We start from the raw sequence: 21,535 nt of genomic DNA on the forward strand, positions 1-21,535 counted from the left end.
GCAAGCCGCAGACATAGTATTCTTCTATAAGGTCATCAATGGTCACATCGATTCTCCAGAAATATTAGAGCAATTTGGTCTAATTTGCAATAAGCCGGATCTAAGGAATAAGAATACTATTACACACTGTTAACTCAACAAAAAATTATGTGCGCTACGACCCAGGGAATAGAATAGCAGACACCAAGGCGACACTATTAATGACCTTAGTGGCAACGTCGACTTCTTCAGTGGTACCTTATCGTCGTTCTCTGCTTCAATTTAAAAAAAAAAAATTGAACTAATTTTCAATGTTCAATTTTGTAGCACTCTGTCAACCATTAATTTTGTTACATAACATACACATACCACCTTATATTCGAATGGCCTCATTCATAAAAAATAAAGTAGGTTTAAAGGGCAAAATAAAGTTATTTCCGACGGACACTCATTTCCGGAAACGCATACGCAAAGTTAAAATGCAATGAAACCTGCTTTATCGACAGGAAAGCAAACAGCTGAGGCGTTGACAGTTGAGCTTGTGCATATGAAACACATCCTAAGATTTGACATTCTAGCTGGAATATTTTGCATTGTTTATCACCGCAGGTGCGATAATTATTGAAATAAAATCGCGTATTTGTTGAAAATATTATCAGAAAATGGCAGCAAAAGTTTCATCGGGCAACAATAAAGTATTCCAGGCGGTAAGTTGACATGGAGATTTTGATTTACAAAACCCCAATCGTTGAAAGAAACCTAACCTCAATGAAGCAAATCGGTCTAGGATTGCTCATATTAAAACCGCATTAAAATATTTGTTTATATCTATGTATATTCCTTAACAGGATGATGTCCACATATCCTTCGAAGATCAACAGAAAATTAATCGTTTCGCAAAACATAATGCGCGTATGGATGATCTGAAAATGGAGCTGGATATGAAGAAAAATGATTTGAAGAGTGTGGAGGAAGCGCTGGACGAAATTGAACTTTTCGATGAAGATGAAGAGATACCATTCTTGTTTGGCGAAGTTTTCTTAACACACAAATTAACAAAAACACAGGTAAAGCATACAAATGTTTTTCGGTAAAACTATATGAAGTAGTATTTTCTCCAACAGGAACTTTTGGCTGCGGTTAAAGAGGAAACATTAAAAGAAATTGCTGCGATTGAGGTGAAAGCAAATGAAATTAAATCCGAAATGAATGAGCTGAAATCGCACCTGTACCAACGATTCGGAAGCAATATATCGTTAGAAAGCGAGGACTAGTATTGAGCTGTGGTAATAACATGAATAAGCAAACCCTTTATGTTAAACTAAGGTTGAACTTCATATTCATCTTAAATTTTTAACAATATTTTGAATATACTTAATTAAATACTAATAACTTATTTAACTAAAGTTAATCTCATTGGTAAACACATACATGAGATTATCGCCCGCTTTGTCCAGACATGTCGCCTAAAACAGAAAAAATATATAATTATACGTATGTATAGGTTTGTGTGCACGTCACTTCCAAATATGTATGTATTTTTACCTCCAAAAAATCAAGGTCAAATGGCGGTTTATAATGCTTCCAGTTCATTAATTCATTCATCTTTCGAGCACTAGTCGTTGCGTCAAGAGCCAATTTCTTAGAAATAAGAACAAAATTACAATTACAAAAAAAAAAAACGTTTTTCGTTGAGTTACCTCTCCATCGCCATTGCATCTGCAATTCAAACTTTCATGTGTTTGGCATTTAGAATAATCTTCCTGTAAGCTAAACAAATCTAAAAGCTCATCTGCTGAAAATTTCATGGCTTTATCAAAACTCCCACTGGCAATAGTTTGCGTTACACAATCGCCCAGCGACATTTTCGCAATTTGTTTTTGGAATATTTTTTCTTCAATACAACCAGCGGTCACCAGTCGATAGATGTGCACATCTCTTTGCTGCCCATCGCGCCATATGCGTGACGTCGCTTGAGCGTCGGTCGCTGGATTCCAATCATGGTCGAAAAGTATTAACCTTGAAGCCCCTATCAAATTAAGACCAACACCTCCAGCTTTTGCACTCAGTAAAAATACTAGCGAATCATCTGCGTTGCTATTAAATTTTTCGACATTTGAATTTCTTTGAGCAATATTTGTGGATCCGTCCAAACGCAAACATTTTATGTCCAAAAAGTCACACAAGCCCTGCAACATATTGAGTGTTTTAGTATGGTTTGAAACTAGAACACATTTTTCTCGATTTTGCACAGCCGAAGCGACAAGTAAATTCTGCACTAGTTCTAATTTCGCGGAATCAAAGGGTCCCATTTCCGCCCAATCAGGCAAACAACGTTCCAAATGGCGCGTCAGTACATTAGGGGTTTTAGTCCGCGCCACCAACGAAGGATGATTGCAAATTTTTTTCAATACAGTAATTAATTGAAGCGGTGATAGATCTTTTAGAATGGTTTCCTTTCGTTGGGCATAAAGTTGAAGTGCTTTTTGTAACAAAAACTGCTGTAGCTCCGATGGCCGTACAAAGCATATATACTCGTACTTTTTAGGCAAGTACTGTCCATTCACGTGCTGTAGCCGTCGAAGCACAAATTGTTCTGAGATTTGCATTAGCTCTTGTGTCCGCTCTGCCGCTATATTCTTAACTTCAATACTAGCATCAGGACATTGGCTCTGCTGCAATGGAACCTCGTAGTACAAATGAAATTCCTGTTTTGTGCCAAAAATACCGGGGTTCACAAAATCGGCTAAGGCAAAGAATTCGCCCAAATCATTTTGCACAGGTGTTCCGGTAATTATTATACGACAAGGAATGTTAAGTTCTCGAAGTGAAGCTACAATTTTTGTAGACTGATTTTTGAGGCGATGACCTTCGTCGCAAATTAGCAAATCAAATTTTAGACGTTGAAAATCTGAAGCATTTGCAAGTAGATTCTCATATGAAGCAATTACAAATGGAACATGCTGCTGATGTGCATAGCAATCCAACTTTTGTTTACCACCCACAACAAATGAATACATGCGCTCAGTTTTTAACCATTTACTCACCTCCTGCTCCCAATTTCGAGTGAGTGTGCTGGGTGTAACAATTAAGATGCGCTGCATTACACGTTCACCTCCGTAAGGCCCTTCTTTCAAAAGTGTACGAGCCAGCGCTAGGCACTGTAGGGTTTTGCCTAAGCCCATTTCGTCAGCAAGTATACATCCACGATGAGTTGGATTTTTGAATCCCATTACGCATTGATAAAGAAAGGCGACACCTTCTCGTTGATGCGGACGCAAATGTTGGGCGATCTTGGGTGAGATTTCGACCGGTTGAATTGGTCGACACGTAGTATTCAATACTGTAATATATTCTGCTGGTGGGAAAGGTAATAATAAACCGTTAACTTTGACGCTGGGTGAACATTTTCGGTGTACTTTATGCGATGTCTGCTTAATATCTTCCTTTTCATGTCTGTCTTGTGATACAATTTCTAAAATTTCTAGTTCTTTATCCTCAATTTCCAAAAATGTACCAACTTCTAATACTGCTAAATTTACTTTTTCTAGAGTACCCATTTCCCGTCCCCTCTCGTTCTTTAGAATACCTCGCTTACTACCGGTATGCACTTCAAATATACCATCACCATTCCATGTTTTATTCTTTTTTGTAGTAATTTCTCGCCAGACGACATTGAAAATTACTTTAAGGTTAGCTGATTCAAGGGATTCAGTATAATTTCTTTTTTTGGATTCCGCTTGTGGTTGGTATGTTTTCAGCCCTCAACTCAGTACTATTTTTTAGAGCACATGGTGCTTGGTATAAAGTAGACAACTTTATCTTTTTGTCGACTCCACTACTTTGCTGCTCTTCTTCAACGTTCCAGCGACTATCGGCTTGTTTTTTACGCAAAGCAAAATATAAATTTCTGTCGGTAATTTGCTCTAATAATTCAATCTCCTTCCCGCCTACAACCATTTGGTAGCCTTCTTCTAACTCATCAGCTTTGAACTTTGTATTGGTACCAATGTATCTACCGGAGCTGTCCTTTAGCACCGCTTTTGGAACATCCAACTGTACTTCTAGTAAGCCATCACCGTCCCATGTTTTATGCTTCTTTTTTGTAATTTCACGCCACACAACATTAAAAATTATTTTAGAACTAAATGCATCAAAGTTTTCTTTGGCGGCTTCTTTTTCAAATTTACCACCTCCTCTATTTCTGGTGCCCCAACATTCCTCATTTCCAGTGGTTGAGGTCACTTCATCCCCGCTGCTTCGTTCAGTTTCAAACAGACCATCGATCTTCCTGCGTTTCTCATCTTCTCGTGCCCTTAACATTGAAGGTGCACACGAACGGCGCATTTTATAATATTTTATATATAAGAGGTATTTCACGGATAATAATTCTTCAATCTGGAACTAGAAGGAAATGTTTTGAAAATTTAGCAGCTTTTAAGCGAGCCCTACACTTCCAATATTTATTGTGATTTTGGGATAGTGCTCCACATTAAGTGGTAAATATACGAGGAACATTTGTGCGATGCATAAAACGTCGCAAAGTGGCATTTTTGTCGAAATGGCAATACTGCGAACAGCGCGAGAATGAGAGAATGAGCGATAAACTTCCACGATATAGGGAGACAGAGGTGGCGCAAACAGCAGTACCCATGAACCAAAAATACAAGATCACGCCAGTAGCCCATTATAATCGCATTTAGGAAAAAAGTTGGGCGCTTTTGACATTAGCCGTTTGTGGTGGACTACATCTTCCTTTTGTACCATAACAATTTTCGTACTTACATGAAACAATATTTTACTACGTTCCAAATGTACCAAAAATAGTGTGCTTGTACCGAATGTACGTTCAAATTTAAGAAGCTGAAGAGTAGGTACAATTCAACCTAGTTTTACATCATTATTTCGCACCACTTGTTCGCTTCTTCCTCTTCTTCTTCAAAATTAGTCTTTACACTCTCATTCTCAAAATAATGTGACGTCACACCCAATTGCTCTCAGCTCGATTGGCGCAGTCTTGTATTCTATCGTTCTTGAATTGTACCTACTCTTCAGCTTCTTAAATTTGCACTTACATTCGGTAGCGCACATTATTTTAGGTACATTTGGAACGTAGGAAAATATTGTTTCATGTAAGTAGAAAAATTGTTATGATACAAAAGGAAGATGTAGTCCCCCAACTACCAAAAATATGTGCACATAAAAATACATACATGTTTACGGTTTAGGTACGTGTATCTACTTTTAGGTACAATACGAAAATTTAGTATTCATCACTAGTGCGAAAAAATAATAATGTGACGTCAGCGAAAGGTGGACGCTGTCAAATCGGGAAAGAGAGGACTAGCGGTCCGCGGAAGCGCCAATTTTGTTTCGCTGCATCGTGATGTAAGGCGAAGAAACCAGCTGATCTAACAACACCACCTTGCAAGGCGAATTTATACTAGGTGATGTTACTGGCGAATTTAGATTACAACAACGATAACCACATGTATTTTGTTCCAAAGTTTACATGTATTTTGTTTTTGCTTTTGATGAGTGTGCTGTCAAATCAGTAAAAGAAAAAACAAAATACATGTAAGGCGAAGAAATCAGCTGATTTTACAACACCTTGTATAAATTCGCCATGCCACCTTGTTTAAATTCGCCTTGCCATGAGCCAAAAATACAAGATCACGCGAGAACAAAGTGAATTTATATAAGATGGTGTTACTGGCGAATTTAGATTACAACAACAACAGTCACATGTATTTTGTATTGCGGGTGTGATGTCAAATCTCAATTTGCCACAAAGTTTACATGTACTTTGTTTTTGATTTTGATTGGTTTGCTGTCAAATCAGTAAAAGCAAAAACAAAATACATGTAAGGCAAAGAAATCAGCTGATTTTACAACACCACCTCTGAAAATGTTACTAGTTCACAAAACTCTTAAATTATTTAATTTTTAGTGTTTATTGCTAATTCGTTTTGAGTTTATGAAGGATTATCTTTAGTAAAATTTCAAAATGGCGCTTACGACAATCTTTTACCCAGTCCACGATAAGGTACAGAATAATTTAACCCAACGACATGATTTATAGAAGAATTTGCATAATAAAAATGATTATTTATGCGCTCAACAATTACGCGGTTTTCTTCGTACTCTTCGTTGTTTACTTCTTACAACGAAGATGGCGTCGAGATAATCAAAATTGAGCTGTCACAATTGACGACTGAGACAACACACGAATAGGGCTGTTAAGTTAAAATTGACCGATGTCAAGACACATTTAGTAGAATGTGTAGTTGCGAGGTTAAAATACTCCATGTAGCAATATGACTTGGCAACACTACACGTGTTTTGCTTTTGCACTTCTTGTTTACCCGCTTTTCTTTTTCTTATTTATTATTCTTCTGCCCTCAGTGAAGCATTCGGCCGAGAGGTTGCATTAAAATATTCCAGATTTCAATATATAACAATCAAAATATTAACAAAATGGTAAGTTATGAATACATATTATCCATCTGCTTTTTACAAAAAGGATATACTGTTTCTAGACCGAGGAAGTAAGCCCGAAAGCATTCCCGCTAGCTGATGCTCAGCTCACGGCGAAAATCATGAATTTGTTGCAGCAAGCGCTAAACTATAATCAACTACGTAAAGGAGCTAATGAAGCCACCAAAACGCTTAATCGAGGCCTTTCTGATATTATCATTTTGGCTGCTGATACGGAGCCCATCGAAATTCTATTGCATTTACCTCTTCTGTGTGAAGATAAAAACGTTCCATATGTGTTTGTGCGCTCCAAGCAGGCGCTTGGTCGTGCATGCGGTGTGTCGCGACCAATTGTTGCTTGCTCTGTTACTACAAATGATGGTTCACAGCTCAAATCACAAATCCAATCAATTCAACATGAAATTGAAAGACTTCTAGTTTAAAGTGATGTATATAATTCTGAAATATGTCAGTTTAGATGTATAAATAAATAAAATACATGTGTTTTTATAATAGAATCATGTGGCTTTTCATTAAATTTGAAAATTAGAGATGGGAGTTGTAAATGAGCGTAGAACGAAATTAGGCTTGGTTTGCACACAAGCGTTTTTATCTGTTGCGTTCTAAAATGCATTACAATAAATAGTAATGGGTCATGGTAAAACGATTACAGTATTCTATCGACCTTGTAATGGGTTTGCCGTTGTCTGCTAACATGAACGAAAGACACAAGATCACGCGGGAAGGAAAGAAAGAAAAAAGTTATTTTCTAGCTGCCGAAAATAAGAAGTAAACAACGAAGAGAACGGAGAAAACCGCGAAATTGCTGAACGCATGAATAATCATTTTTATTATGCAAATTCTTCTATAAATCATGCCGTTGTGTTAAATTAGTCTTTACCTTATGTGTACACACGTTGTCACCGGCGAAAACGAAGAAAATTGCAGTAAAAAGCCACCACCAAATTGTAAACAACGAAGAAATATAAACAAACGGCTAATGTCAAAATCGTTAAACTTTTTTCCTAATAGGCGACCAGGCGATTTTTCAGGCGATTTTGAGTTGAAAGCAACAATCGCCTGGTGTAAACGGCCTTTCAACTAATCGCTTTCAATGAAGTTGGTCGGCTGCCTACTTTCGTTCAACTTTTGGTTCAACTAATCGCCTGTGAAAGTTGAATCATGTAAATTCGTTATATCGTTCCGATAGAGAGCAGGGGAATGCTACTGAAAATTTTAATCCGTGAATTTTCTATTTAATTTCATTGGAGGTACCGCGGCTTTCCCTCCTCTGTTCTTGAACCTGAAACCTTTCTACAATTATTATAAATATCCTGACCACATTAATTTGAATTCATTTAAAAAATAATAATTGGCTCTTCAAAAGGCATATAGTGGACAAACGATTATAGTTTATCGTTTTATTTTCTCATCTCTGCTCGTTACTTTTATATGTCAAATTACTCGTAGTTAAGGAATGCAACCTTGCTGTGACGCGTCGTGCAAAGATACAGAAAATTTTGTGCTCGTATTTTGTGAATTTCTTATTAAAAACATATATAAAATAAATATTTAATAATACGCCTCCAACATATTTCTGGTTTGTTAGCACATAGGGTGCAGCAGGGATATAAGAACGAGACTGCATCAGACCAAAAGTTAGCAAAAATCTTATTTTCACATTCCATTTTGTGTTTGATCTTCGTAGCAGGTCAGTTGATTCGTTGGTTAATCGCGGCCGAAATTGACAGAATTGAGTGGATTTCGAAACGGGGAAAAAGCAATTGCGAGAACCAAGAACGCTCGCTGGAACGAACGAGCACCAAAAAAGAAGGGAAAAATTGGCCAGGCGCCTCTGCTCATAGCATAGTCGAAACGACGATAGCAACGCAACAGCGGGAAGAAAGAAGGTAAAATGGAAGGGACAAAATGAGTCATTAAAATGATGAAGTTGAAGTTCTCCCCAAAATGCGATAGTGACGAGTTAATTAATTGATTATCAAGCAATAATTTCGTTTAATTAATATACAGTTTTATTTCTTTTCTTTGCTTGCTGAACTAGGGACATCGTTTGGATTGTGCTTCCAATTTGTGGTTTCTATCAAGAAATCCCTGAAGTGATAAGTAATACAATTTAGTGAGAATATCAAGTACGTGAAAAAGTAACAAAGTGCAAGTAACGAAGTAATAAGATACATTCTCAACCAAATTAGAGGAGAGGAAACATTTTCGGCAAGCACAAATAGCAGCGAACGTTATAAAATAATAGTGAGCAACAGAAATATAAGTGTAACTCTGTAATCGCAAATTGATTACGGAAACAAAGAAAAATTGCAATTACGTATTCGTTTATAGTATACGACACACATACATAAATTGTTGTGCCCTCCCCTGATCAACAATCACATAATAAAGACCTGCTGAGTACGTCCACCCATCGCTGACACTATGCGCGAGTACAAAATTGTTGTGCTGGGCAGTGGAGGTGTAGGCAAATCCGCCTTAACCGTACAATTTGTACAGGGCATATTCGTGGAAAAGTATGACCCCACAATCGAGGATAGCTATCGCAAGCAGGTGGAAGTTGACGGTCAACAGTGTATGCTGGAGATACTCGACACTGCAGGCACAGAACAGTTTACCGCTATGCGCGATCTTTACATGAAAAATGGTCAAGGGTTCGTCCTCGTATATTCCATAACGGCACAATCAACATTCAATGATCTGCAAGATTTACGTGAACAAATATTGCGTGTGAAAGATACGGACGATGTACCAATGGTGTTGGTGGGTAATAAATGCGATTTAGAAGACGAGCGAGTAGTGGGCAAAGAGCTGGGTAAAAGTCTGGCCACACAATTCAACTGCGCCTTCATGGAAACATCAGCCAAAGCTAAAGTCAATGTACATGATATTTTCTATGATCTCGTTAGGCAGATCAATAAAAAATCGCCAGAGAAGAAACAGAAAAAACCTAAAAAGTCCTTATGTGTTCTGCTATAAGACTACAATTAAAAATTATATAAAGGAAACATGATAATGATTGAAGAAAATAAATAAATAGTGAGGATCTATTAAGAAAATGTTTAAAAACCAAAAAAGTTTCAGAAAAACATTGCGATCATATGTGGATTTCTCACAATCCAATCTCCTTCTCGCTGTGTCTTTAGATATTGGAAAAACATTGAATACTTATAATGGTGGTATGTAAAACAAAAAAACAAATTACCTTCACTTATGGGCGCAAAATTTTAAATGCCGATTTTATGGAATTATTTTCTGGAATTAAAAATAAGTTTGTATTATTTCATCTCAATACTATCCTTTGTATGAAACCAAAAGGAAAGTCTAAGCGCAAATATTTTATGGCGCTTAAGTGAAATTCCACTTAAAAAAACTCGTTAAAAAGCCGCGTTGTCGAAATCATTCAAAATCGTTTTTACAATTTACTAAGATACTACTTTGCTACCATTTTACAAATTTACAAAATATCTATAACTAAGAAAAAAACTTAGCAGATGTTAGTTTTGAATTAACGCTTGTAAGTAGGAAAGAAATGTATACTAGGGTCTCGGTAAAGTCAAAACGATTTCGCACAGTCTTTACTCATGCAGTTCAAACACTTTTTTATAGCTATATTGCGCGCATAATTTCACACATAATGGTTCTACGGTTGTGAATATTTCATAATCATATTTGAAAAACCTGCTCTTAATCATATTGCTTCAAAAGTTGCAATTTTATTTTACTTTCCAAAGGTTTATTTCTTTAACAACCATTGATAAATATTTTTTTTTAGTTAAAACTGAAATGTTAGCCATAACCGAGAATACGTAGGCCAAATCGTAATAGCTCGAGTAACCGTTTTGACTATAAAACCTAAGCAAAGGAAATGCCAAGCAAAAAAGTAATAAAAAATAATAATAATAATTTAGCGGATGTAAAGAAGTGATGAGAAAATAAGAATTTTTGCCATTTAAGGCACATAGTTGTATGTACAATCCATATTGACCGGCACATTTATTGCTAGTCTTCTATCATCTTCGTTTCGCCGTTTATTAATGAATATAAATATAGAAATAATGTTGTAACAGCACTGTCAAAAGACAAAACGATTCCCATGTGCCCTATGAAAAATATAAAACCATAATTAATCAGTTTGTCGTACTCATGCATAGTAAAACATATATTCGATCCCATACATCAAGACCCGAGCAGTATCCGTGACGAAAAGAAATATGCCAGTTTGCTATTGGCAGACCAACGATCCCTTCATGAAACAATCAAAATGTGTAAATCACTTTGTAGCCACTTTGTATTGATAAATTATTTGTTTGATGATTATATACTTAATTGATGTTTTCTAGCATTATGAAAAATTGTATAAATTTAAAATGAATGTAATGAAAAGTTGCGTAGAAATATGTATGAAATGAAACAAACAAACAAAAAATCATGTTTTAAAACAAGTAAACAATTAAAATTGTGAAGACTAAAATTACCCCTTTTGTTTTAAATAAGTTCTCGTTTTTCATTGTCATATGGCATATGAGAAATTCATTAGTATCAGCAAAGCAAAAATGAACAATATGTATAATGATCTAAAAATGTGACCGGTAAAAATTAATTTAAACCAATTTAAATCGCAACAATATAAGAAGAAAAAAATAGAAGCGAATGAGAAAATCAAAGTGTAACAAAAAATAAAAAAAAAACAAGAGAATAGGTTTATTATCTTCTAAATATTATTAAATGTATTACGTTTATATAATAATAAAAACAAAAACAAAAAAATTGAAAACATTAAACATGAAAATAACGTTCACTTTTTGTTTTAGAAGAGGTATGCGCTGGTCTTACCATCTCCGGATCATCCGTTTGGGACGCGCTCGTTGAGAATTTGTACTAGGTTTTTTTTTCAACGCTTCAATGCCAATTCATGGGCGTAGATGAAATCAGTTACTAAGAATGATCATGCTATTTTTCGAATTTTTTAGTTGATGTCCACTCAGATTATGTCAAATCTGATTATTTAAAATAAATGTGTGCGAAGCTTAGAATATTTCAACAGAAGTGCAATGATATAAAAATGTATAATTTGTTTCTCATGTGTTTAATCGTTAAATTAGTTATACATTTTGGTATTTAGTTCTTTTTTTTTAGTAAGTCACAGTGGGTTCAAAAAAATATCGCATTTCCTGTTTCAGAGCAACAACTGAAATTACTGGAATTATTAGAAAAAAAAAGAATCTTTTGAAGTGAAAAATTCACACACACATTCATAAAAAATAAAGGACCTTATTTAAATACTTTATAAATCGAAAATTAACTTAAACTGTTTAAAGATACTTTATTTTTTATGAATCTATTACTTAACGATAACATGGAAAACAATTTTTTTTTTTATTCATATTGCATTGTTAGTTAAATGTGTATACATAAATACACTTAATCAAAGCCCTTTTTAGCATTCGCAACCAATCCATGAATAGTTTATATACATATCGTCGTGTAGAGTACAAAACCGCGTATTAACAAAATGCGAAACCGCCTATCAAGGTAATGCAAAACCACGTATGTGAGGTTGCACAAATTATTTTCTAGAGGGTAAAAACACTCATGTTTCAAAATGGTTCTCTTTTTTATAAAGCAATAGCATTTCTAGTATATTTCAGGACGAATGGATAAGGATTGCGCCAAGAGCTTGTGTGAGTAAATCAAATTTTTGGCAGTAAATGTCAGTTACGCGGTTTTGCAGAATGACGATGCGCGGTTTTGTACTTAAAACGACGATATGTATCTACACATGCATATGTGTATTTTCAAAGTCGTCGCCATTAGTTTGTTGTTCCCGAAAACCCGCACCCGAACCATATAGACGATAGTTAAGTCATGACTGTGTGCAGTTGTTGCGCTGGTTGAGCCGGCCGGCATTTTAAAGAAGGGTACGGCACGGCACGTCACGGCAGGGCAGGGCAACATCAATTGAAGAATAAGAATGAAAAGGCAGAAACCTAATACGAAAGTGTCGCAAGTTGTTGCCACTGTCTAGGGACGTGTTGTCGTTATCAGCAGTCAGTATGTGGCGATAAACGTATTTCTGAATAGGTCGTTGGACGTACATACCATACATATGCAATGGGAAAATTTATTTATCGCTAATATGTGTGCATATGTATTTAAGTGCATACCTACTATACATATGTACATATGTATATGGTATATGTAATTAAAGTTTTGTGAAAAACGTATGTATGTCATTGGATTTAAATATTCCGATTAAAGAGTTATCTGAAAATATAGCAGATTGTAACATTTTGTTCGTGGTAAAGCTCTGAACGAATTGCTGCCGTTTTAAAAGTATATCGCTTTCCTTTTGCAGTCAAATCAGAAAACTTACATAAGCCTGTGATAATGATGACGATATCTTATTTATAAATTTTGAACAAATTCTAAGAAGGCATGATTAATAAATAGTACATACATACATTACAAGTCATGCTTGAGAGAAATGTGGTTTCAATTAATAACTATAGCGTCACAATCTATGTACGTATGTGCATACGCCTCGATAGTGGTGGGAGAATACTACAAATTAAAGGCGTTTTAAAATTCCATGGGCGTTTGTAACCAAAGCGTGCGTATATACGTAGTATACGAGCGTAAGTATAAGTACATTCGTTTGCAAGAGTACTAATAAATGTACATGCCTATGTATTTATGTATAAATGTGGAGATACACCAAGTTTCGCTTGAATAGGCAATTATTTTTTCGTTCCCCTTATGCCAGAAGTATAAATGTGGAAATTTACCAATTTTGAGTTAATGGTTTGACATGAATGCCCGGAATCATGCTTATGCCAATTACATGAAAGTAGAGTTAAGTCTCATAAAAATATACTTTCAAACTTGACTTCTCACCATGTTCATTTTTACACATTCAAGTTTCTGGCATTAGGGGCACGATATAGACTTGTAGCCATCCTTGGAGCTTCGTATTAATGTCATTTAGAAGACTGATAAGTGCTGAACAAAATTGGTGAAAAACAAAAATATGCCTTAAAATTTAATAGTTTTTTTATCCATTCGAAAAGTGATTGTAAGTTTAGCGCTCTTATGAGTTAAAAAAAATTAATGAAATTGCAACAGTGGTCTTTTATCTCTGAACTATAATTGAAATGTCTTATTAACGCAACTAAGCTCCGATTCGGCATTTAACCATGGATAGCCAAGGAATGAAAAACAAAACACGAAATGTAACCAAAAATTAAAAGGCTACACAGAACTGAGGTCAGGTCCTTATTGTTGTGATTCTGGTTCAAAATGAAAGAAAACGGTAGTGTTCATGCTAGGACGAAATATGAATGGTTCTATGCATTGTGCTCAAGAAAGGCACACCAATAAATGTACAACTTAAAGAATCGCAACTGGAATTTTGAAGAGCTTACATGCCATCAATGACAACTAGAAAGTAACAGTTTTCTTCGGAAGGGGAACTTTAATTTTGAAGGCTCTAAAGGATTTAAAAATTATTTTGATGGTTTTCGAAAGGTGCAACGCATTTTCGACTTGACACCGTGATCGAGTAAGGCGTATGGCTGCCTCCCCATGCGTTTACTGTGTTTAAGATGATAGGGTCCAAAACGAATAGTGCTAAATATTGAAATTAAAATGAATGGTATGTATGCTTCTGTTTTTCGAATTTTTATTGGTAATCAAACAACCGTCGAAATCAACTCAAAATGTTCAATGTGGACGATTGTGTTTTCCAAAAAGCCCTTTTTCATTTAACAGCCAATTTGAACGTAATATAAGAATGTTTCAAAATATCGAATTATATATCGTCGTTTAAAGTACAAAACCGCGTATCGTCATTCTGCAAAACAGCGTAACTGACATTGGCTGCCAAAAATTGGATTTGCTTACACAAGCGCTTGGCTCAATCCTTATCCATTCGTCCTGAAATATAGTAGCCAGAAATGCGATTGCTTTATAAAAAGGAGAACCATTTTGAAATATGACTGTTTTTACTCTCTATAAAGTAATTTATGCAACCTCACATACGCGGTTTTGCATTTTGTTGATACGCGGTTTTGTACTTTAAACGACGATGTGTACATATACATACATATATGTATGTATGAAAGTCTGCAATTATGGTGGATCAACGGAAGCGATCGGTAAAAAGTTCAGCCCTTTTTGAAATGACAGCAATAAAAATGAAGAACTAAAACATATTTATATAGTAAATATGTATGTTCAAACATATAAACACATGCATGTATGTATGCACGCACATGTAAGTATGTATGCATGTAATTCCAATTACACTATACTATAAACTGTAATGTATATACTATACTTGAACGAATTTTTTAGTCGTGTTAACGGAAACCACAGCAAGAAGAACTCCAAAGACGAATTAAAATTTCATGAAACGAAACTGCAAACGCTTATGTGATGTATGTAATATGTAAATATGTATCTATTGAGCTACGAGTGTCACCATGACACTACAATATCTAAAGGAAAATACGTATGTACGAAATTGCAAAACAGATAGCAAAGTTCATGTTAGCTACAATGCAAGAAGTAAGTACATACAGTGTCGAACAGAAGTATTGGCACAGTGAATTTTTCGCAATATATGCAAAGTTTTTTATTCTAATTTATTTTCGATAATTTTTTATAAAAATATTGGTTATTCTGCACTAGAAAACATAATAATAAAATCTCTTGACTTTGTGCAAAACTCAGGAAAATTCATCAAATTTGCACACTAATTTGCAACTTTTTATTCAGATTTTTTAGAAAAAATTTAAGTATGCAGTTTTATAGCCCATTCAAATTTAGTATAACAAAGTGCAAGTTTGAAGTCGCTAGAAAATCCCATTGATTTTTGGTATTTTTTGTTCACGCAAGCAAGGTATATTCGACAATTATTTTTTGTATGGAGAAAATGAGCAGCAGCTTCCACTAAAAAAATTGCCAAAAATCAACGCGATTTTGTAGCTACTTTAAACTTGCATTCTGTCGTACTAAAATGAATGGACTATAAAACTTAGAATTTTTCAAAAAAAATCTGAATTAAAAGTTGCAAATTAGTGTGCAAATTTAATGAATTTTCCTGAGTTTTGCACAAAGTTTAGAGATTTCATTTTTATGTTTTTTGGTGTAAAATGAACTATATTTTTATAAAAAATTATCGAAAATAAACTAGATTGAAAAACTAACGCGAAAAATTCACTTTGCCAATACTTTTGTTCGTCACTGTATGTATGCATGTACACACATAAACAAAAGGGTATTACTAATATATTTAGAATTAATGGTGCAACAATAAAAAAAAAAAAAACAAATACTAGAGTAATTAAAAGTAAACACTGCAAAACAATACATAAAAGCTCTGCGAGTCGAATTTATTACTATCTTTAGACAAAACAACGTGAACTAAATATTTACATACATACATTTGTATGTACATACATAGATCGCAGCGGAAACTTTCGTACATATACATATTTGCACATTAATTCATATACACCTACTTTTCTTTGCATAACGATCCTATCCAGGCAATTGCGTTTGTGTAGGTTAAGCATATAAAGCACCAAATCTGAATTAAAAATAGAGTTGGCTTTAAGTTTTGAGTAACATTTATTTGTTTCTCTTTATTATGTATATACTTAGTAAACTTTATTTTTACATACATAATTTGTATTATGTCTTCTACATATTTTATGGCCTTTTTTAAATTAAATTGATGTAGTATATGTAACTCTTCTTCTGTTATTTATGAGAGCTTAGTTTTTGCTATGATACAATCATTTGCATACATATGGAGTGTGTGCTACTTAATAAGCATGTAGTTACGTGCTGCCTTTTTTTAACTTTTCTGTACTTTGTATGCTTTTTTCTGCGTCGCCTTTCCGTAAGAACAAAGGTTTCATTCTATTTTTTTCTACTTACAAAGTTAGGTAGTCGAATTTCAAAATGAGTTCGCATGTATATATTGTATGTACATACATAGTATGTACACCTGCGTTCAAATAAATAGACACGAAATTCAAAATGACATTGTTTACAAATTATGTTTATCTTTTTATTTTAATAATTTTCGTTTAAAATATATTATTCAATTTGTAACAGAAACGACAATAATAAAAGTTTCAAAGCTTGAAAATATTGCAAAAAAAATTAATCAAACTTCAAAAAATTTTCATCAAAATTTTCACATTTTTAATCAGAATAATTAGAAAATTTTCGGGTACACTTCCATAGCCCATTCAATTGTAGTCTAAGAAAGTGCAAGTCTCAAGTCGTTAAAAATTATTGTTGAAAAAAAAAAAATAAAAAAAAATATATATTCCGACGAACTGATAACCTCCTCCTTTTTTGGAAGTCGGTTAAAAATACATAATTTGCAAACAATATCGTTTTGAATATCGTTCATAATTAGCTGAACGCAGGTGTATGCATGCATGTATATTTTGCGAAATCCTAATTTTAAAATTGGGAGCATATCACTTTTGGTTAATTATTATTTTTAATGCATATAGTTTTTAGACGACTTGTTTGAGATCTGGATTACATAGTTATTATATATTCTTTCTGTAATTTATGCTCAAATAAATACAAAAATTTTGTTATATTTTCTTCAGTAACTACATATGTATGTACTTATAACAGATTCTTTAAATTGCTCAACCTCACTTTGGTTTTGTTTTGCACACATTACAATTAGTTTTTAAGAAAGTTTAACCAATTTATAGTATGAACAAAGGCGAAATAATTTGAATTAGTTTGAGATTTTGAATGCTATCCCCAAATTCTTGTTTTGTTTTCTGAACATTTTATTTGAAGTACTCTACTAATTACTAGACCAAAAATATCTTAGTAATTTAATTCAGAGTAAATTTATTTCTCATTTTTTTTGGATCAACGGTTCTTACAATTTTTAATATTGACCAATTTTTAAAAAATATTCGTGTACGAGTGCTTAAAGTTTAAATACCATTGGTTTTTGGGAAATTATTTGTATAATTGGGCGTTTTGGAGACAACCCGGTTTCGCTGTTTAGCCATTTTACAGTTATTTTCCGTTCTCGAGTGTCAAAGTGGATAACTGCATTACATTTTTTTTTTAACATGAGCTGAAAAGCAGTTTAGTGACGTAATTTGAATGAAGTAATATTTGGCACATATACAATGTGATATGCATATTTTCGGAAGCATTTATAATTTAAAAACCAATAATGCAAACATCTTAATGGCCTTATTCTTAAAAAAACATATAGGTTTAAAGAGCTTTATAAAGATATATTTTCGTACAAATTATCGTTTTATAAAGCAGTTAAAGTCTTCTTTATTTTTTATGAATATGGGTGTAAATTTGCGATCTTGCCATTACGGAGAACTCAAAAGGAAATTCAAAAAAGTCAAAGCAGAGATTTAAACACAAATGAACATTCAATTCTTTAGCAAATCAATTTTTTTTAAACAATTGCACATGCATATTAATACATACATACATATATTTGTATGTATATATGTAAGTAAATATAAAGTACCACACAAATTTTGAAATATGAAACTGTGCATTATACAGTTTTTAATTGAGAAACCTGCATTGTGTGAAATTTGGAAATTGCATTAAATAATTTTCTACCTCAAACACAAATTTTTCGATTACAATAAACTTGAATGCGCCTTTTAAATAGTTTACTTTTATATTTTTGTTCTTTGCTTACTGATTATTATTAATAAACTCTTTTTAGTTTATCTACGACAAGTAAAAACTATTGTTACTAGTTGACGGAAAATTTGATACAATATATGCATGTAGTTTTATTCTTTATTTTATAAATTTAATTGTGACTAGTCATGTTTTATTAAGATTTATACAATTTTAATTTATCATAACAGTTATTAATTTAACCATATATGTATATATGTGTATGTTTCTAGGAATTTATGCAATATAAGCTTTTTTGGGGTTTGTGGTTTTTAACTCTTTTCTGATGATAAATTAATTCTCACTCTGCATACCATACGAATTTGAATTTTAATTTTCTGGCTTGCAGATTTTTGAGACATTTTATGTTGGTTTGAAGAATTTCAGACCAGTTTTCTTATTATAGCGTTAATTTTGATGGTTTAAGTTACATAATTATACATATGTGCATACACTGGTGAATCATTTTTTAAATCTCTGCGCCTCTTGCTGTTATTAATCTAATAATTATGTATCTATTCAGTCCTGCCAAGTATTTTCTTTTAAAACAAACGTTATAAGGTGCAAGAACAGCATTAAATTTAAGTCAATTTATCATTTATTGCACTACCATCGCTTTGAGATTCGAATTTTACTACAAGGAAGCTTGCACATTTATACCCAACGTTGAATGTTTACGTTGATAACGATTTGAGCCTTAATATAAAATTTGTGTATTTAAAAATTTGGAAAAATTCTTTACAAATACAAAAATTGCATTTGGAATCAAAACTTCTTTCATATCAATCTTAAATTTTAACAAATTGTACATCAGGCCAAAATATAAAATACTGTTAAAAATCATACAATTTATTTAAATATATATGTACATATTACAACGTCCACGTACTTTGTATCAGTCAATAACAAATAACAACTGCTTATCAAGCTATAAAAAACAAAATATTTGCTTTAAATAATAGTTTCCAAGCTCAACTGCACAATCTTTTATTGCACTTCTCATTTATACACTACAACCTTTCACGCCATTTACTCGTCTTAACATAATTCTCATACATTATTTGATAACTAAGATCACTTAAGATAAAGTTTTAATTTTTTCAAAGCTTTTGTGTACTTGTAGAATTTAGGTGTTTGCCTTAACAAGCAACCACTTTTAAATATATTAAAGAATAAGTATAAACAAATACGCTTATCAGCAGGGAAATCTTAGGAGCATCACATTAGATAATTGCAATCTCGTATGTAAAGCATGAAATAAAAAAATTATTATACATACATATGTATTACTAAAAAGTAAACCGGAATATTTTAACTAACTACTTTTACTTAAAAATACATGTTTTTTTTTAAATTGAAACAATAAGTAATGTCTAAACAAAGTCATACCGTATCCTAAGCGTACTTGTCTTTCCTTTGCTATCTTATTCCTCCCTTTACTTACGCTGTTGCTGATGATGGTGCTCTTCATCGTCGCTAGGCTCTTCCTTCAATGGCAGCGAATCAATTTGTTTGGCTGTTGTTGTCTTCTTGTTGCGCTGCCACGTAAAAACTCGCGCCATTTGTAAGAATTTCTTCCTGGACATCTTACCCATATGCTTTAGTCGCTCTTTAAATGCTGCATCATCTTCACCTTTAGCTTTGCCGCACTGTTCTTTTTCCAGAGCATTCATAAATTCCTGATTCCATCGCAACTGATTCATGAATTCTTCATTTTGCAACATCATTGCAAACTGTTCGTCTGGCAAGTCAAAATCACGCGTTACTCCATCCTGCGTGGTTGGGGTAATGCGTAGAAAGCCAGGCGGGAGAGGGCCGATCATAGGTGGATTCCAACGTCGTGTACCATGAGGAGCATTGCGTTTTGGTGTTCCGCTGGCTGACGATTTGTTGGTGGCACTTACCAATCGTTGCTTAGGTGATGCACCTGTATTATGATTGGGTGATGCATTTACACCATTACTGCCACTGAGATTCAATAACACTGCATTGGCCGCTGCGGCTGGAGTTTGTTGATTGTTCGGCACTGTTGTGCCACTACCATCAGAGGTGTCAATCAACTGTGCGGTCGCAGGTTGCGTTTCCGTGCCGTGCAGATTGATTAAACTGCGTTGTGGTGACGTTTTAGCATCCAATTCATTGCGCAGCTTTTCGTTCTGGTTATCGGTTGACATTGCCAGCAGCTGGTCGATTGTCGCATCCACTGCGCCTTGATTTGCACGCAACACTGCCTCAATAACTTCACGATCCATGTCTGGAAACATGGTCTTGAAATCAGACATGGCCTGCGAGAACTCCAGCTGCATTGTTGAGGCCATGTTTAGATGGGTTCTGGTGATAGAGGTACGCTTCCAAGTTTTTTTTTGTAGCCTTAACCTTGCCGTTGTTTGTTAGAGCGGCGTACAAGACACAAAAGGAGAGTTTATTTACCAAATATTTGCAAGTAATACCTCGTTATTTTCCGTACAGCAGTGCCCTTTTGATTACTTTAAACTCGACAATATGCAAGTAGTATGGATAAAATATCAGAAATGCAAACGAAAATTTTTGACACCGACAGAAAACTGCAAAAACAGCAGCGTTTTGACAGTTGCAAAACTATCGATCACGGTTGCCACTGTTCCTTGTTTCCAACCAAACTTGGTTCTTTTTCTTCTATTTTTTTATTTGGTTGTTTGATAGTTTTTCCCTGATTTGTTTTTTTTTTTAATTAGCCATTATTTGTACAACGATTTTGGGGTACTGTGCCCAAACGAGTAATTCGAATCAAAAAACTTTTACACACACTTTTGGACCACAGTTCATGCTTTATTGTGCACTAATTTTTAAAATAATGTCGGTTGCAAATATGGTATTTTGTTGCAAATTTCCGAGCTGATCTGTCTAGAAAATAATAACCACGAAATATCTCTGCAAAAGGTGTTCAGCCACTTTTCTTCGGCAACACAGAAAGGGGAATTCTTCTTACAGGTCTAGGTGTGAAGGGGGCAGGGGTGACTTTTTATAAAGGGGCGTCCATCCTCTTGCGTTTAAGGTGGGTTTGGGGAGCCACGCTCCCTACCAGTTCCCAACATTTCCCAATTTTTTCTTTACGACAAGTATTATTGCATACTAAATGCCAAAAATGAATAAATGAATTTTTCAAATTCCTATTTCTTATGTAACGTGCATATAAAATACATATAAAAAGTAATTATGTGATCGAACGCACAAGTTTAATAAGTTTTGCCCTTTGTAATATATACGTGGAGAAAAACAAATTTGTTTAGTTTGTTTTAATTTGGTTTTTTTGTTTATAAATGGCAACCGTGCTATCGATGGTTCTATCGATAGTATATTTTTTTGA

General features: G+C 34.0%; 5 protein-coding genes across 7 annotated transcripts; 3 read left to right on the plus strand and 2 right to left on the minus strand.

Moving 5' to 3' along the window:
- Positions 1-526: 526 nt before the first annotated feature.
- LOC118747334 (probable prefoldin subunit 4) lies at positions 527-1,380 on the plus strand. Its single transcript, XM_036481375.1, has 3 exons — positions 527-686; positions 828-1,046; positions 1,104-1,380. The coding sequence occupies exons 1-3, from the start codon at positions 642-644 to the stop codon at positions 1,251-1,253; spliced, it is 414 nt and encodes a 137-aa protein (XP_036337268.1). The 5' UTR covers positions 527-641; the 3' UTR covers positions 1,254-1,380.
- On the minus strand, positions 1,377-4,518 carry LOC118747136 (DNA repair and recombination protein RAD54B-like). The gene is made up of 4 exons (XM_036481125.1): positions 3,756-4,518; positions 1,680-3,718; positions 1,525-1,620; positions 1,377-1,445 (listed from the first exon to the last, which is right to left on the minus strand). Exons 1-4 carry the CDS (start codon positions 4,324-4,326, stop codon positions 1,377-1,379), a joined length of 2,775 nt encoding a protein of 924 aa, XP_036337018.1. The 5' UTR covers positions 4,327-4,518.
- A 1,717-nt stretch (positions 4,519-6,235) lies between these two features.
- Positions 6,236-6,974, plus strand: LOC118747009 (NHP2-like protein 1 homolog). Its single transcript, XM_036481003.1, has 2 exons — positions 6,236-6,459; positions 6,519-6,974. The coding sequence occupies exons 1-2, from the start codon at positions 6,457-6,459 to the stop codon at positions 6,897-6,899; spliced, it is 384 nt and encodes a 127-aa protein (XP_036336896.1). The 5' UTR covers positions 6,236-6,456; the 3' UTR covers positions 6,900-6,974.
- Positions 6,975-7,928: 954 nt separating this feature from the next.
- LOC118747335 (ras-related protein Rap1) lies at positions 7,929-11,124 on the plus strand. 3 transcript variants are annotated; one of them, XM_036481378.1, is made up of 2 exons: positions 7,929-8,439; positions 8,519-11,124. In XM_036481378.1, the coding sequence occupies exon 2, from the start codon at positions 8,905-8,907 to the stop codon at positions 9,457-9,459; it is 555 nt and encodes a 184-aa protein (XP_036337271.1). In that variant the 5' UTR covers positions 7,929-8,439; positions 8,519-8,904; the 3' UTR covers positions 9,460-11,124. The 3 variants fall into 3 exon arrangements, with proteins under 3 accessions (XP_036337271.1, XP_036337270.1, XP_036337269.1); XM_036481377.1 differs by having other exon boundaries at positions 7,929-8,366; positions 8,488-11,124; XM_036481376.1 differs by having other exon boundaries at positions 7,929-8,366.
- Positions 11,125-18,010: 6,886 nt separating this feature from the next.
- LOC118747336 (CUE domain-containing protein 1-like) lies at positions 18,011-20,766 on the minus strand. The gene has a single exon (XM_036481379.1). It carries the CDS (start codon positions 20,505-20,507, stop codon positions 19,626-19,628), a length of 882 nt encoding a protein of 293 aa, XP_036337272.1. The 5' UTR covers positions 20,508-20,766; the 3' UTR covers positions 18,011-19,625.
- Positions 20,767-21,535: the final 769 nt, after the last annotated feature.

Source organism: Rhagoletis pomonella, unplaced genomic scaffold (assembly GCF_013731165.1).
Source record: "Rhagoletis pomonella isolate Grant_MI unplaced genomic scaffold, Rhpom_1.0 Rhpom_scaffold_00011, whole genome shotgun sequence".
NCBI lineage: Eukaryota > Metazoa > Arthropoda > Insecta > Diptera > Tephritidae > Rhagoletis > Rhagoletis pomonella.

What these genes read in the sequence shown, in the direction of transcription:
- LOC118747335 (XM_036481378.1), top strand. Translation starts at nt 8,905, where the DNA reads ATGCGCGAGTACAAAATTGTTGTGCTGGGCAGTGGAGGTGTAGGCAAA.
- LOC118747136 (XM_036481125.1), bottom strand. Translation starts at nt 4,326, where the DNA reads ATGCGCCGTTCGTGTGCACCTTCAATGTTAAGGGCACGAGAAGATGAG. An exon ending in GATGCAATGGCGATGGAGAG is followed by an intron (nt 1,621 to 1,679) that starts GTAACTCAACGA and finishes CTTATTTCTAAG; the next exon opens with AAATTGGCTCTTGACGCAAC. An exon ending in TTGACCTTGATTTTTTGGAG is followed by an intron (nt 1,446 to 1,524) that starts GTAAAAATACAT and finishes TTTCTGTTTTAG; the next exon opens with GCGACATGTCTGGACAAAGC.
- LOC118747336 (XM_036481379.1), bottom strand. Translation starts at nt 20,507, where the DNA reads ATGGCCTCAACAATGCAGCTGGAGTTCTCGCAGGCCATGTCTGATTTC.
- LOC118747334 (XM_036481375.1), top strand. Translation starts at nt 642, where the DNA reads ATGGCAGCAAAAGTTTCATCGGGCAACAATAAAGTATTCCAGGCG. An exon ending in ACAATAAAGTATTCCAGGCG is followed by an intron (nt 687 to 827) that starts GTAAGTTGACAT and finishes ATTCCTTAACAG; the next exon opens with GATGATGTCCACATATCCTT. An exon ending in ACAAATTAACAAAAACACAG is followed by an intron (nt 1,047 to 1,103) that starts GTAAAGCATACA and finishes TTTCTCCAACAG; the next exon opens with GAACTTTTGGCTGCGGTTAA.